Here is a 17,057-nt window from a genome sequence, read left to right as displayed (position 1 = left end):
CATTGAACCTCATTTGAATGCAAAATAAAAGGTAATTTCCGTATTGATTTGCATTTGTTAACACTCTTTTTTCTATTACATAGCGTCAAATATTCCCCTAACGGTGACTTTTGGATCTAATTTTTTTCCGCAGAATCCTTCGTTCCCTGTCTTGTTTAATCTTCCTACAAAATGTGGTGTCATTCTCGCAAATAGATCGTGCTATAGAACACTGTGAGCACTGTCAGTTTAATTATGGCCACCCGTTATTTTAATTATTTGCACTCTTTTTAATCCTCTTAGATTACTGTTTTTTTTTTTTTTTTTTTTTTTTTTTTTTTTTTTTTCATAAAACAAGTCTTACACTGATAGATTTAATTTTTAATCCTCTTAGGTTACTGGTTTTCATAAAACAAGTCTTACACTGATAGATTTAATTTTTAATCCTCTTAGGTTACTGTTTTTTCATAAAACAAATCTTACACTAATAGATTTAATTGGGGAACAAGCCCGTTTTAATATCTTTAGGTTTGTAAAGTCTATTAAAATGTATTATCACATTTAAATTTTAACTGCATTTGGCCTTTTGACATATACCAATTTCAGACAAGTGTTTTCCACACAGAAAATAGTTTTTAAACTTTACTCTCAAATTTCTACCATTGCTGTCCTTTTATTTCATACCTTCATTTTATTCTTATACTCAATTATGTCACCCAGTTATGCTGTTTCCCTCCTTCCCATAGATATACTTTTGTGGGAATTTGGAGATTGTTTCTGAGAGTTATTTATTTTCATGCTTATATGTACAGGACAAAGTCTAAAATCTGGACCTCACAGCCACAAACATCTTTTTTTTTTTTTTTTTTTTTTTTGTATGCTTTACGCATGCACATTTAATTTTTCCTTCCATAATAAAACATGTAGAGATTTTCACTTAAAAATTCCGATTCTTAATTTCACTTATGCACTAAATAAAATACCCTGTTTTGGAAAAAACAATCATGTAAGCATAAATTTCTGAGATTTATAATTTGGCTCTGTAGCTGAGTATCTATTTGGCATACATCTCAAATCCAAACATTTAGCTATTTTACATCCCTGACCCCGACCTGGCGAGTCATTTATTTATTATATTTTGCTTTCATCACCACATGTTTATCAATACATGACAGCTTCAGTATTAACTCATGCAGTGATGTCTAAACTTTTTTTTTAATTAGTAATTGAATAACAAGAGTATGGCAACCTTTTATGCTAGCATTACGCTTAGCGATGATTAGATTTTTAAATGCTCTAAGATATGTTGACGAAAAAAATTCAGCCAAAATTTCTTTTCATATGCTAAAAATAGATTTTGTTAATTAAACTCATAGGCCAAAAGATTACATTTAGTGCTATTTATTTTAATTAAGAATAACTGATATATTAATCACCATAAAGCCAGAAGCGGCAGCAGAATATGTCAGCACCGGACGGCAAAATTTAGGAAAGATGAAATTTTTGAAATTTGGGGAAGCACCGAGCATCAAAATTAAGGGATAAGATGTTTTTTATGATTTAAAGAAAGCACTGGTATCCAAAGTTTAGGCATGGTGAAAATTTAGAACTTAGGGAGGTACTTTGTAGCCGAATTTAGGACCCGTAGAGATTGCACCAGGTAGTATCTAGCGCCGGCCTTAAATATATGTGAGAGTGTATTTATTGAGGACTCAGATTAGTTTTAAGCATGTGCAAGAAATAAACATAGGTATAGTAAACAACTAAACTAATACAATTCAAGCTTAATTCAGTATGCAATAGGAGCAAGACAAAATTCAGTGAAACAACTTGGCTTTCATCACCTATCTTCTGATACACAGCTAATAATGTATAACAGACGCTATTAAGCTAGAGTAAAATTATCTTTACTAATTCTAAAGCATTTCAGTTAATGTAGCAGACTGTGCTGCTCCCTAATCTTCTAATGTGATCCATCTAATTATTTTTTGCAGACTGATATTATTATGGCAATTTTATAAAAACTAAGCTTGAACTTTCCATTGTGTCGAAAAGAGTTTCCAATTCTGGAGCTGCCAAAGGATCTATAATCCGTCTTAAAACTATGCAAGGAGTATGGCATTGGAAAGTCAACTGTATATGACATAAGAAAAAAGAAAAAGGAACTTTTTGAATTTTTTGTGGAAGCAACTTAACTTAAATTGAAAGAAATGTTTAATAAAGTAAAAAAAAAAATAAATAAATATTAGCTTTTTTGTGTAAATTTTGATACTCTTTAGATCATAATTGTTCTTTATTTCATAAATTATGATTTCATATTTTTATTTGTATAATTTCTGCATGCCATCATACCAGATTTAAATTGCTGATTTGATATTCGGAAAAATCCCAAATCTGGAATCGCCGAAGTCCCGACGAGTCCGGATTTTGGACCTTGTACTGTATAACTTTACTTTTGGCGCATCACTTTTACACTTGGCGCATCATAATCGCTGGGTTATGCACCAAAATTTTCCACCACCACCATGCTGTCACCTCTAAGATGTCCAAGGCAATAACAGATGCATCTTTTGCCATCTTGGTTTTGATGATTTTATTTCCATGATCTGATTTTACTGTCAAACAAGTGAGATCAATCATAACATATCTAGAATATGTCTGAAAGAGATTATCATTCAGCTGGCTTCTTCCTTTCACAATAACATCAGATCTGTGACAGTTTAGATACATTAAATTATTTATCATTCTAACTGAAGTCCTCATTGCTGCATCAATATTTTAGTTTTTAGCTGCATCTGTGATATAAATTTTATTTCTGTGAAGATTAGTGTAGTGTTCCAAGACTTCAGAGGAAATTTTAATCAACCTCACCAAAGTACAGGCCAATACAATGATAAGTTGAGTTCAAAGGACACAAACACAGCACACAGGAAAGAACATATAATCGCACATACAAAAAGCTTTATGTCAGGAATATGTATGTCAAGGACAATCCAGTCCAGCAGCAACAGCCATATTTCAACCACATTAGTAGAGAAGATCACCATGCTTGCTGTTTATTAAAGCCGTAACATGAAAGAACATATTTCAGTTTCACTAATGCAGCACATACAGTATCTGGAACTTAAACAGAAATCTTACGCAGTCATTGAATTGATAAGTATCGATATTCATGCCACAATCAGTGTCACTCAGCTTACATTGTGCATCCATTTTGAGAGCATTAGTAGTTGGTACATACATCTACATTTTGATCATGGCATGTAGTAATGATACATGGAGGGTTCTACTTATTTCCAATTTGTATCTGGTCATTAATAGCAACATTTTGTAAAATATATCACATTTGTACTGTTAGATATGTTGTAGTTTAGCTCAAAGAATATGAAAATAAAAACTAGAATAGCCACTTAATGTAATTGCTGTTGAATTTTAACATACAGTTTTAGAAGATAGTGTACAGAGATATCCTTCCTTTTTAATCACTTTAGGAGCCATGCAGATTTTTTACTATAGTTGAAGCTGTATGTTAAAAAAAAAAAAAAAAAAAAAAAATCTAAACTGTAGCATTTTGATGAATTTAGTATGACTGAACTCATTGTTTGCTCAGTATCACCCTAATGAAGATTTGAAAAATACTTTATAGGTGTCCTCATAATTTTTTCGATCGTATATGTCTTGTATATTAAATTTCACTATAACTACATGGATAAAATGATATAAAATTTTATTATGAGGTTATTATTAAGTTTATTACTAGAAAAATTTGCATAAAAGTAAAGAGATATTAAGAACTTTTAAAGCACATACTTAAATATAATAATTATTTATACATATTCAATAATATTTATTAGCTGTATTATATGTTTTGCTCATGGTAGCATCAGTGAAACTAAAGCATCATACAAAAACAAAAAATATCCTAAAAATTCTGTATATTTTTCCTGGTTAACAAATGCCAGATTTCTTATATTATATTTTATTTCATAAATGCTCTTATCATTAAAATGATGTGTTATCCTGTTATTCTCATTCTGTAATAACTGTTAATAGCATAACAGTAGATGTTGTCATTATTAAAAATTCATGCCTTTTTCTAGCCCTTTTTTAATAACTATTAGGAACAGGATTAAAATTTAATGTACTTTTTGGGCTTAAACTCTTATCAAATTGTAAGCTAAAACCTTGCAACATCCCATTAAATAGAACATCTGATTATTTTATCGATGTAATTAGGTCACCGTGTTCAGTTAGTGACTGGAAATAGCTCAATTGCATTGGTGACATACATTTCATAATTATCATTTATCTTGTTTATGGTTGGCTGAGCATTTAAAACAATACTGCAATATTCTGGATTCAGAATAAAAGTCTATACATGGCATTTTTTTTAAACCATTTTTGAGAAAACACATATTGAAGGAAATATTTCTTGTTGCATTTTGCATTCTTCAGTATGATAGGGCTATTATGGTTTAAATGAGCCCATTGCTTACCTACATACAAAATTTCAAGTTGATCTATCTGTTGGTATTTATATGATAGTGTAGCAAATTTTTAAATGACATTTTCTTTATATGTATTGCTAGGATGTTTATAATAAAAACATTTTTATCAATTTTTATTTTACAAGTTTATTGCAATAAAAAATAAATTAAAATATACTGTATATATATTATTTTTTTATGAAGCAGTTTATATACATTTTCAAAAATACATGCTTCTTAGCGACCGAGTGATAAGACTGCTTAACAATAGTAATTTGTTCCAGATTTAAATCGTGGCAAATAGACTGGTGCATGGGAGTTTTCTTAGCTTTCACCAAGTGTAGTGTGTAAATACAAGCTACTTTTCCTTAAAAGTCTTCCTTGAATATGTCATTCTTCCACAGGAAATGTTTCTTGGAGATTCATATGCAGATAGCCATTACTGCTTTGCCTTGTCTTAATAACCAACCAATTAAAAAATATGTAAGTTAAATTTAATCAGCTTACAGATCTCAGTAATTAAAATCCTACTTTTTTCTTCAATAAATTGTGTAAAATATAGTATAGCATATAAATAGGCTATAGTGTATACATATTTGAGAGCTAGGGAGTTATTTGTGAATCAGCTATGATATTTGGCGGATAGCTGAATTACGATTTACAGGTGTCTTACGTTATTTTTCTAACAGTTAATTTTTAGTTGGAAATAGCTTTTCTTTACTTCCTTATTTTCATTCATATGTTTTCCTGCCAGATTGAGTTTTTTGTTTTACGCTTTATGTAAAATAGGATAAAAACTACAGTCAAAAGTCGTTAATTCGGACACCCATAATCCGGACCTCAAAGCTACAAACTTTCTGCGCATGCGTCGTGTTGATGCATGCGCGTAAGACCTTTACGGCTGCGAATATGCGTGTGCGCATGCGCAAAATACGAATGCGCAAAAAAAATTTACAAATGCGCGTTTGAATGTATAACGGACGGTATAAGCTAAGCTAAAATTATCTAATGCAGTTAATGTTGCAGATTGCGTTGTTCCTTAATCTTCGAATTGGATCCGGCTTATTATTTTTTGCAGAGCAATTTTATAAAAGTAAGCTTGAACTTTCGATTATGTCAAATAGAATTTCTGATATGTATTTACTAATATGTAAAGGACCTACAAAGCGAAAGTATGTTTCGAAGTCCATTAAACAAAAAATGGAATTGCTGCAAAAAATGGATAAAGGCATATCCTTTGTTTATCTAACTATTCCGAAATCTGTTTATCAATTTCATGCTGCTCTGCCGGGGGGAACGCCGCAGCGCGCAATGAATTGGAAGTTGATCTGTCAGCACTATCCTTATCTTCAGGGCAGATCTTTTTATTTTATTTGGCTTATAATTCCTTACTAAATGTAGTATTTCATCTCGATGTACTCCGTCTTTGATATGATTTAAATCAAATTCCTCGTCATTATAATTCGCTTCCGCTAGCGAAGAAAGTGACACAGAGGTTATTGAAAACGAAAAAATTTCAATTGACAAATTAGTCGGTATTCTCGACACAGCAATTATAGGACTTGAACAGCGGAACTTTGTAACTGAACAAGAAATTATGTCTGTTTATAGAATTAAAGAGAAAGTATTATCACATAAAAAACAAAGCAACCTAAACAACTTACATTGAAAGAAATGTTTAATAAAGTAAACAAATAAATATTAAGCTTTTTTTTTTTTTTTTTTTGTAAATTTTGATACCCTGTAGATCATAATGGTTCTTTATTTCATAAATTACGGTTTCATATTTTTAATTTTATAATTTCTGCATGCCATCTTACCATATTTAAACTAATGATCTATAATCCAGAATCGCCGAAGTCCCGACGAATCCGAATTAACGACTTTTGACTGTACTATTTAAGCTGAGGTCTGAACTACTTCAGGTAGAGTATGTTCTATGTTTTGGTCATGCTGTTGTTATGAGTTAAAGCTTGCTAGTTTATGGCCAGGCTTTTTATGTGCATGTTAGTCTACGCCAGTGATTTTAGCTAAGAGCCAACTATGCATTAAACAACTGTGCAGCTTAGGCTGATTAGTTTACTTAACATTAGTATAGTTGTACGTTTTTTATATGTAAGTTCAAGCCAAAAGTGCTGGCTTTCTATACGACCAGGTGGGGTCGTCTGTGAATATTTTGAGTTAAAATAATAGGGTATTTTAACCCTTCTTCCAACTTGTTACTTCTCAATAGAACCTAGAAAATAGTCGCTCACAGTTCTCCTAGGTTCTAGGAGTCGAATAACTTTATTTTAGCTAGAACACTACAACTCAGTAAGTGATTTTGAGAACTGACGATATTTGTCATGCATGAAGGAGGAATTGCATACTCCTTTACCTGTTTCCAGTTATTTATTGTACTGTGTGCAGTTCATTTTTATAATAAATTATAGGGTTTTACTTGGTATGTTAATGCTAATTTAGTCCTATAACGATCTACCAGCAGCTGAGAAGTAAAGTCGCTGAGCACTGATAGTTCATCTCGGCTTCGAATCCTGGTGAATGGGCTGGTTAGATGGCCGCTGTCATGGTTTTCTCCATGTGTAACATGTAAACGAGCCATTTTCTCTCCTCTAGAAATGTATCTTTCCCGCTTAGGCAGATAGCTCTCAAGTGCTTTACCATAACCAAATACCCTTAACCAGACTAGTCCTATAATCCTAACAGATGTGAAGTGAATTGTTATTATGTCTGAAACAATGGCAAAGTCTTGAGACCATTAAAATAACCTCTTTATTCAATCAGAATTAGAAACATAAGTTCATGCTCTTGTGCTTCAATGACTTATGACCACAACTTGTGATGAAAAGTAAATAGAACAGTTCAATTTAATTTAAACAGTGAAGAGTAGTCAAGGATTACACAATTAATTTCTATACTAGACACCAGTTCACTAATTCTACTGGAGTGTCAAAGTGTCAGCAGTGAGAAACCACAAAGCCGAATAATTAGAAATATTAGAGCTGGCAGGAAACTAACCATGTAAAATGTACACAATGCCGGAAACACTTTGTCTCAAATCCAAAAACTGCAATTTAAATACCCACTACTAATTTGCATTCTGGTGAGGAATACGGAAAGAAAAAGTTATAGTAAAATCTAAAATTATAAGCAACTGGTTAATTAACATAAGATTCCCTGCAAAATTTTAAATTTTTTCTTTCTTTTTTGGAGTGATTATTTAATTAGGTATCAATGAATCTGTTGCTGTTAATAATGTGTGTGTGTGTGTGTATATGTATATGTGGGGGTGGGAGATTAAATATAAATGTTTAGAATCATAAAATTGGAAAGTTAATTTATATAATAATTTAACATGATGTAGTGGAACTCTATGGTTGCATAACTAACGAGTTTTTTTTTTTAATGATATATACCTGGGACAAGTTTTATTGGGTAAATTAATTATATTTTCTGTAGAAGGTGAAATTATTTTAGATTTTCTTTTAAAATTCATTTTAATTGTTCCAATAATTCATTAACGTTTATCTGATTTTAAAAACACTATTCTGAACTGTATATGATTCATTATGGGTGATGCCTATATATATTTGGTAGTACAGTCAAAAATCGTTAATTCGGACACCCATAATCCGGAATGATCTATAATCCGGACATCAAAGCTAAAAACTTTCTGCGCATGCTCCGCGTTGGGACATGCGCACAAGCGTTTTCCGCGTGCGCGTAAGATCTTGACTACTGCGCATATGCGTGTGTGCAAGTGCAGAATACGTTTTCGCCTGTGCGTTTAATGTATAACGGACGGTGTAAGCTAAAATTATCAAATTATCTATTTCAGTTAATGTTAATGATTGCGTTATTCCTTAATCTTCGAATTGGATCCTGCTTATTATTTTTTGCAGACTGTAAGAGCAATTTTATAAAAGTAAACTTGAACTTTCAATTATGTCAAATAGAATTTCCGATGCTGGAACTTCCAAAGGATCTACAAAACGAAAGAATGTTTCGATGTTCAACAAACAAAAAGTGGAATTGCTGCAAAAAATGGATAAAGACATGAAGAAAGTGACAGAGAGGTTAGTGAAAACGAAAAAATTTCGATTGACAAGTTAGTCGGTATTCTCGGCACAGCAATTAACGGAACTTGAACAGCGAAACTTTGTAACTGAACAAGAAATTATGTCTGTTTATAGAATTAAAGAGAAAGTATTATCACATAAAAAGAAGCAACTTAAACAACTTGCATTGAAAGAAATGTTTAATAAAGTAAATAAATAAATATTAAGCTTTTTTTTTTGTAAATTTTGATACCCTTTAGATCATAATTGTTCTTTATTTCATAAATTACGGTTTCATATTTTTCATTTTAGAATTTCTGCATGCCATCTTACGAGATTTAAACTGATGATCTATAATCCGGAAAAATCGATAATCCGGAATCGCTGAAGTCCCGACGAGTCCGGATTAACGACTTTTGACTGTAGTTCATCTTTTAATTTAGTTACTTTTTTTCCATGGAATTGCTAATGTACTTTTAAAATTTTATTTATTTTAGAAACCAGAGGATATTAACAAACCAGTAATTCATGTAGACAGCTTTTTATTTGAAGATGATCAAATTGATGATTTGGTAGAAGAAGGAAAATTAAGCAGAAATTATTGCAGGAATTGTGGCTCCCTAAATGTCACTCCTATAAGTTAGTTGCTGAAACATTCTGTTTTATGTTTAATATATTCATAACCCTTTGTTTCTGACATTTCAGCATTATTTTCTTTCCAATTTCTCAGCGCGTATGTCATTCTCTGAGCATATATATATAATTATGATAAAAAAATTCTTCTGTTAGGATAAAATTCTTTTAAAAATGTTTTTAAATTGCTGTTACAAATTACACTGAAAAGTACTAATTTTTATAGTCTTTATAATAATGTATACTTATATATATATACTAGAAAGCCCGGCGGTCATACAAAATGAACGCTGTTCTAGATATTATAAATTGTAATTAAGATGATTTGTGCAAAGGTGTCTGCTAATTCAAACTGAATTACCCAGGGCAGGTAACGAGGACGCCCCTTGCTTACTGCCCCATGGGGTTTCCCCCTTCTACTTGCCTAATTGCTTAAAGTAGAGTACATTGAAGGAAATCACTGGCGGTACATTTCTTAAGAGCCACCGCTAGCTCAATAAATAAAGGTGATTTAAATAATAAAATATTAATTCACATGTCAAAGATCTCTTTGTACACAGCATTTGTGTAGATCTTTACATCATTTTTAAGCTCGCCTTACAGAGGACCATCAATTATTTTTAATGTTACATCTGTTCTTTCACGAACTCTTGAACAGGCAACATAAAGTTGACCGTGTCCAAATGCAGGCTCAGGTAAAAAAATGCCAACACGCTTAAGTGTTTGGCCCTGAGACATATTGATGGTCATAGCAAAGGCAAGTTTTACAGGAAACTGCCTACGTCTCAATTGAAACGGCAACCCTGTGCCGTGACAACTTCACCCCATTGGCTAGTACAGTTACACAAGCAACCAATAAACTATCGACGACAAACAGACACTTAAGCCGCATATATATATATATGGAGGTGAAGTAACATCATCTCCTCCAAAATGGCTGAAACCCGGGCTTAGCGAAGCACACTGTTGAATTCCACAGGCCTGTGGCACACCATTTTTACCATTCGTGTCTTCGTGGGACTTCATTTAGCCGAGATATTAATTAAAAACTAATTTTCCTCTATGCTTTCCCTACATTTTCCACTTTCTTTCTTGGGTTTTCTCTATTAGAGGGATTTGGCTACGTGGCAAATTCTTTTTTCTCGAATATTTAAGGAACAGCGGCGAGTTGAAATTCGAGACGTGTATCCTTGGATTCCAAAAATTCTCCAAATCCATCGATACCATTCTCATCTTCGTACAGCTTTAATCTGCCGAGATATTAATTAAAAACTAATTTTCCACTTTCTTTCTTGGGTTTTCCTTATTAGAGGGATTTGGCTACATGGCAAATTCTTTTTTCTTGAATATCTAAGGAATGGCACCAAGTTGAAATTCGAGACTCATATCCTTAGATTCCAAAAAATTTTCCAAATCCATCTATACCGTTCTCATCTTCGTGCGGCTTTAATCGGCCGAGATATTAATTAAAAACTGCAGAAACGTTAATTTCCATGCTCATTTTTCCGAGTGGCAACAATAAACTATCGGCGACAAACACTTAAGCCGCTTATATATATACACTGACTACCAATAACTATTTGGACACCTGTGATAGAAAAGAAAAACTAACTTTATTCAAAATCAATAGTTGGTAGAGCCTCAACGAGAGTTAATTACCGCGTGGACCCTCCGGGGCATACTTTCCACAAGTCTTTGTATGACAGCTAGTGGTATTTTCTTCCACTCTGCTTGAAGAAGACATAGAAGTTCTTTCACCGATTTTGCACGGGTAGTGCACCCTTGAATTCGGCGATGCAACTCGTCCCAGAGGTTCTCGATAAGGTTCAGGTCTGGACTCTGGGCAGGCCAGTCCATTCGATGAACTCCATCGGCACCATACCAAGCCTTGGTTAACGTCGAAACATGACAACTGGCATTGTAGTCCTGAAAGTAACAGATGTCCAACCCGTAAAACTGCCACAATGTAGTAAGCACATTGTCATCCAAAATAGTGCAGTAGGCATCGGAGTTGAGCTTACCATGAATGGGGACCAAGGATCCCAGCCCATACCAGGAGAAACACCCCCAGACCATAATTCGACCTCCACCGAACTAGACTGTTGGCACAATGCATTCTGGCAGGAGACGTTCTCCAGGTAGACGCCAGACCCAGACCCTGCCATCCGAACGGTAAAGGGTGAACCTTGATTCGTCACTCCAAAGAACCCGTTTCCACTGATCTATGGTCCAATTTCGATGTGCTTTGCACCACATTAACCTAGCAGCGCGGTTGGACTTTGTGATCAAAGGCTTATGGGCAGCAGCACGACCATGAAAACCAAGCAGATGTGCTTCCTTACGGATGGTATTCATTGAAAAAATCCCGGATGCCTGTTGAAACTCTTCGCGGATGAGGGCCATCGGTTGGGTGCAGTTCTTCCGAATTTCTCTGGACAGCACTCGTTGGTCTCTATCTCCCAGTTTCATTGGTCTGACGACTCGGGGCACATTCCGACAATCACTGCTCTCTTAAGGATCAGCCACATTTGTGATACCCGCTAATTATACCTTTCTCGAAATCAGAGAGCTCCGAACTGCGAGGCATCTTGCATGCGACTAAAGCCGATGCTGTTTCCTACACGATATATACCGGCAGAGTCGGTTACGTACCTTAGGATCACAGATATCGTCATTTGCATAGGTGTCCAAATACTTATTGGTAGTCAGTGTATAAAGATATATGTATGTGTGTGTGTATATATATATGTGTATAATAATTTATTTACTAAAGAAATATTGATTATATTATCTCTTAATATAAATGTAGTAGAAGTTTCAAAACGAGGGAACCCATATGTAGGAAGTTTAATTCCAAAAATTGTGTTTTAAAGTAACTTGAATGCAAATTATGAAAAAAAAAAAAAAAAAAAAAAAACCGCTTTACAGAGACTTTAATTTTAAATAACAAAATTTCAAACTTTGAAAAAGAAATTAAAAATTAAAAACAAGTAATTATCACTATTGATCGAAGCAAACCAACTCCCTTTCAATGAACAATAATTAATAAATGCGAAGGTGTTTCGTCTTTTACTCAAGTAAGAATGGTGATGGCAAACTGGCAATTTAAGTTAACCGCTTTACAGAGACTTTAATTTTAAATAACAAAATTTCAAACTTTGAAAAAGAAATTAAAAATTAAAAACAAGTAATTATCACTATTGATCGAAAATTAGTTGACTTTTCAAGGGGAGCAAACCAACTCCCGTTCAATGAACAATAATTAATAAATGCGAAGGTGTTTCGTCTTTTACTCAAGTAAGAATGGTGATGGCAAACTGGCAATTTAAGTTAGGCCAAAATTGTAGTTCTGTGAAGTGATGGGATTTATAACCAAAGTAGAGTACCAAAGAACTCATTCTGAATTAAGCATTTTCGCTAACATAAGATTCTTTATAAATTTTGAGTGAAAAGCAATTTAGGAAAATTTACAAAATACTTGAGTAAAAGTCCCCCAACACCTTCGTTAATTCAAGACTATTTGTATAAAAATAAGCAGTAGTAATCTTAATTGGAATTATGAAATAGAACTCGAAGTAATTGAAATAAACATGAGAAAATTAAGGAACATAACAATGCTCTCTTTGCAAAAACAAATCAAATAAAAATTGAAATATATATAAGAATGTGAAATGTACATGAAGATATAAAAAACCAGAAAAATGCATTAATTAACTTACGTTCTTTCTAGTGGGATGTTGGTAAAGTGTTCTCTTTTGTGTCTTACTCAGAAGGGGTATGTGTCCGAAATTCCGTTATTGGCAGCGGGGATACTTTGAATTATTTGAAATTGTTATGTCGGAACGGGGAAGAAAATTAGAAAAAGAAAAACCTAATTTTCACTCTCAATGAGCTATTTAACAGACTAAAGATTATGTAATAGACTCATTTTTTTAGTAACAGCATAAGAAAAGTCTGAAAACAATTAGCTTTTTACATTATAAACAATTGTGTAATTACACTATGTACAAATCCTCCAACTGATAGTCATCCAACTTATACTGCCTTCTCAGGTTTAGGAACAAATTATCATATCCCTATCAGTTAAATGATTTAGAGGGAGTATTTAATGCCTGCCCTTTTAAGACAGTGGTTAATAAATCGATTAGGTATTAGATTATTTTTGAGAATTTTAATAAGGAGCAAAATTTTGCGTTATAGATCTATCGCATCTGTGCAAATATTTTTAATACGTTGTATTTGATTTAATATTGTATTACTAATAACTTTTTTGGAGATGTTGTAAGTCCAATTTATTAATTTATTAGTATTGAAATTGAAGTTTCTTGTTTTGTCAAACAGTAAAATACTTTTGTAGTTAATGATTTGAAGATCGAGATAGTCTTTTTTTTTTTTTTTTTTTTTTTTTTTTTGCAAATGATTAGTTTTATTGAGTATTAGGAGATAATATAATCAATATTTAGTAAATAAATTATTATTATCTTACTTTGCAGCTATTGCACAAGTATTAGAAAAACTTGTTTTCAAACTAAGTGAATTTTAGATCATTCAACATTTGATATATATGTATATGATATTTAAAGATTTATTATTATCTGGTGCAGGTGCCTATTTTGAATCAGAATGCGTGGTTATTTTGTATAATTAAGATAAAAACTGTTACAGTTTGTATATCAGATTCTTTCTTTTCACCCCTCAGGGGCTCACTTTTGTGAATGGCAATCCCGAGGTACCCTAACCCTTCAGGGGATCATCTTCTTGGTGAGACATGTGTCACGATCCTGGGGCCCCAGTAATCTATCCTCTCTTCCATTTCCTCTGCTCTGGGCTGATACTTTTTCTCTTTGCATTCTCCCTTGTGGTTTCCCACTTCAGAGGTTGGGGCTCGTCTCGAGAAACTGGAACAGCCCTTGTATCTAGTTTTCGAGAAAACTGCCCACATGTTTGTCGTGCGTGGAGACCCATGTCGCTGGAAAGGAGGATCCTGGTAGTTGAGGGGCGAGGTAATGTCCCCAGTACACTGCTTTGGCCTCTGCTTCAGCTAAACTGGAGGCACCTTGGTTGTCCCCACAGGTGTCAATCGGCTGGTCACTAGTCCTTGTGTCAATGGCTTGGGAGTAAACTCTCGGGAGTACCTGCTTTCAGGAAAGCCAACTGTGGGGCTTCAGTTTGCATATAGGTCTGGCTAGCACTAAGGAATCTGTGTTTCCTTAGTGGACGGGGCTGTCGGACACGAATTTTTCTCTTTCAGTCATGGCTTCTCTTTTTATTCTAAAAAAACCTGAGTCAAATGAAACTAACCAAGATATCGAAATTGTTGACAAATCCATTAGCAAGAAGATCCGTACTGATGCGAATGCCAAATATATCAAAATTATTGACAAATCCATTAGCAAGAAGATCCATACCGATGCAAATGCCCAAGAAACTACTGATAGTCAGCGCTTTGCTGTCGTTTCCAATGCCTCTGATGAATTGAAAAAGATGTTTCCTTTCCTGGTAAGCAAATACATTCATTCATGCATAAGTGAGCCAAAGAACATAAAGCGTCTCCGTTCTGGAGACCTGCTTATTGATACTGTTTCGGCCACCCAGTCTGCTTCACTTTTACGTCAAACCAAACTTGGACAAGTATCTATAACTGTGTCAGCACACAAAACACTTAATTCCTGTAGAGGTGTGATCTCGGAGATCGACCTTCTGTGTGTTTCAGAAGAAAAGTTCGTCTCTGAGTTAGCTGACCAAAATGTCTGTGGTGCTAGGCGCATCAAGATACGAAAGGAAGGCCAGTTGATTGACATAAAACACGTAATCCTGACCTTCAAATCGCCTGATCTGCCGAAGAATATAAAGGCTGGGTACCTTAACTGTCCTGTAAGACAATATATTCCCAACCCAATGCGATGCTTCCAATGCCAGTGGTTTGGCCACTCTAAGATGTCCTGTCGTGGGAACCTTACGTGCTCTAGATGCTCATTGGTTGGCCACAATAGTGATAATTGCACCGCTGCACCATTATGTGTGAACTGCAAGGGTGAACACCCAGCATTTTCTCGCTCTTGTCCTAAATGAAAACCTGAAAAGGAAGTTCAGGCAACAAAAATAACTAGAAATTTATCTTATGCTGAAGCCAGGAAAATAGTAGAAAGCTCACAGTTACACCCAAATTTATCTTTTACCAATGCTGTGAAGCCCACGAGATCAGTTGCCATCCAAACATCTTCCTTTTCAATAACAAAAAGCCAATAGTCTCCAATTAATAACAAAAACAAGAAAGACCCACTTCACACAATCCAGAAGAAAGAAATAGTAATTCAGAAAAATCCAAAAACAAGCCTACAAAAAAACAGCTAACAAAAATCGAAATCTGAGCAATAGCTCAATTGACGATTCAGATAGTATGGAAGTCAGGTAGTCTGCAGATTCAGATAGTATGGAAGTAGAAGAGGGTCTAGAAGTTCCCAAGCATCTACTTCCTTGGAAAAACTGAACAACAGCACAGAAAGAATAAAAACCAACATAATGGCCACCGTCGTCTCGTGGAACTGTCACAGTTTCCAACAAAATTTGCTTGACATCAAAGCTATAATAAATACGTATCATTCTGTGTGCTTAGCAATACAGGAAACAAATCTGAAACCAGAACAACATGCAAAACTTCGGAGGTTTACTTTCGTCAGGAAGGATAACCTTGCAGGTGAGCGTTCCAGCTGGGATGTAGGCCTCGTCACCTCACTGGACTATCCATCAAATACATTTCCTTTGATGACATCCCTACAAGTTGTCGCTACACAAGGAAATTTTCATATTGTTGTTTCAGTCGTTTCTCTGTATTTGCCTCCAAATGAGCAAATTGATCAGCAAGATTTAAATGGTTTCATAGAGCAGCTGCCTCACCTCTTTATCATAATAGGAGATTTTAACGGCCATAGTCCGCTCTGGGGTAGTAAAGATACAAATTGCCGAGGAAGACAAATTGAGCAGATGATTGAAGATCATAGCCTTTGTCTCCTGAATAATGGGCAGGATACTTACTTCCATGAGCTTTTAAGGACATTCCACGCTCTTGACCTTGCCATCTGTTCACCATCTCTGTTGCCATTTTGCACTTTTAGTGTCACAACTGATCTTTACAACAGCAATCATTATCCCATTTTTGTGTCTCTTGCACGAAGAGGAGCAAACCCCATGTCGAGATCCCGTCTTGATAGGGCAGACTGGAAACTCTTCCACTGCAGAGCTCAGAGAGAACATGGTAGAAGATGTGCATATTGATGATGTAGTTACTAATACTATTTTTCAAGCAGCTATACTCTCCATCCCTAGGACATCAGAAAAAATGCTTAAGTATTCGAAACTATGGTGGAATCGTGACTGCCATGAAGCAGCGAAAAAGCATGGGGGATTTTTCACAGATACCCTCTTTTGCAAACCTTATAGCATTTAAAAGAGCCAAAGCAAGTGCACGAAAAGTAAGAAGGCAAAGCCAGAGGGATTCCTGGATTTCATATGTGTCATCAATAACATCCTCTACTCCAAGTAAGCGGGTTTGGGAAAGAGTTAAAAAGCATGAGGAATATATAAAGACCACTCGCTTTCCTTTTTGGAAAAAGATGGCCGAGTGATTAGCTCCATGGAAGAAATTGTGAATACAATTGGTGAGACTTCTGCTGCTGTTTCTTCCAGCAGAAACTAGTCACCCGCATTTCTTTCTATTAAGTAGCACTCCGAGAGAAATCCCATCGCATTCAACTCTTCCAAATCTGAACCTTATAGTAGAGACTTTACTTTGCTAGAGTTAAAGAAAACTTTGTTTCAAACTAATAGGTCTTGTCCGGGTCTAGATGGCGTGTATTATGAAATGCTAAACCATTTGTTTTATAAGTCACTGACTGCCCTT

The 17,057-nt window shown here is 34.5% G+C and overlaps 1 protein-coding gene across 3 annotated transcripts in view; it reads left to right on the top strand.

Moving 5' to 3' along the window:
* Positions 1–17,057, top strand: part of LOC118187870 (uncharacterized) — a 58,027-nt gene that overhangs the window by 14,569 nt on the left and 26,401 nt on the right. For 2 of the 3 annotated variants that reach the window (XM_085815015.1, XM_085815016.1), the window contains exons 2-3: positions 4,751–4,949; positions 9,022–9,163. In XM_085815015.1, coding sequence (XP_085671141.1) covers positions 4,854–4,949; positions 9,022–9,163 — 238 coding nt within the window. In that variant the 5' untranslated portion in view covers positions 4,751–4,853. The remainder of the gene's footprint in view (positions 1–4,750; positions 4,950–9,021; positions 9,164–17,057) is intronic. The other variant, XM_035358156.2, reaches the window with a different exon arrangement.

This window comes from Stegodyphus dumicola, chromosome 4, assembly GCF_044657685.1.
Source record: "Stegodyphus dumicola isolate Sdum_Otavi_A_Nest chromosome 4, ASM4465768v1".
Lineage (NCBI taxonomy): Eukaryota > Metazoa > Arthropoda > Arachnida > Araneae > Eresidae > Stegodyphus > Stegodyphus dumicola.
This window is presented reverse-complemented; position numbering and strand designations above follow the sequence as displayed.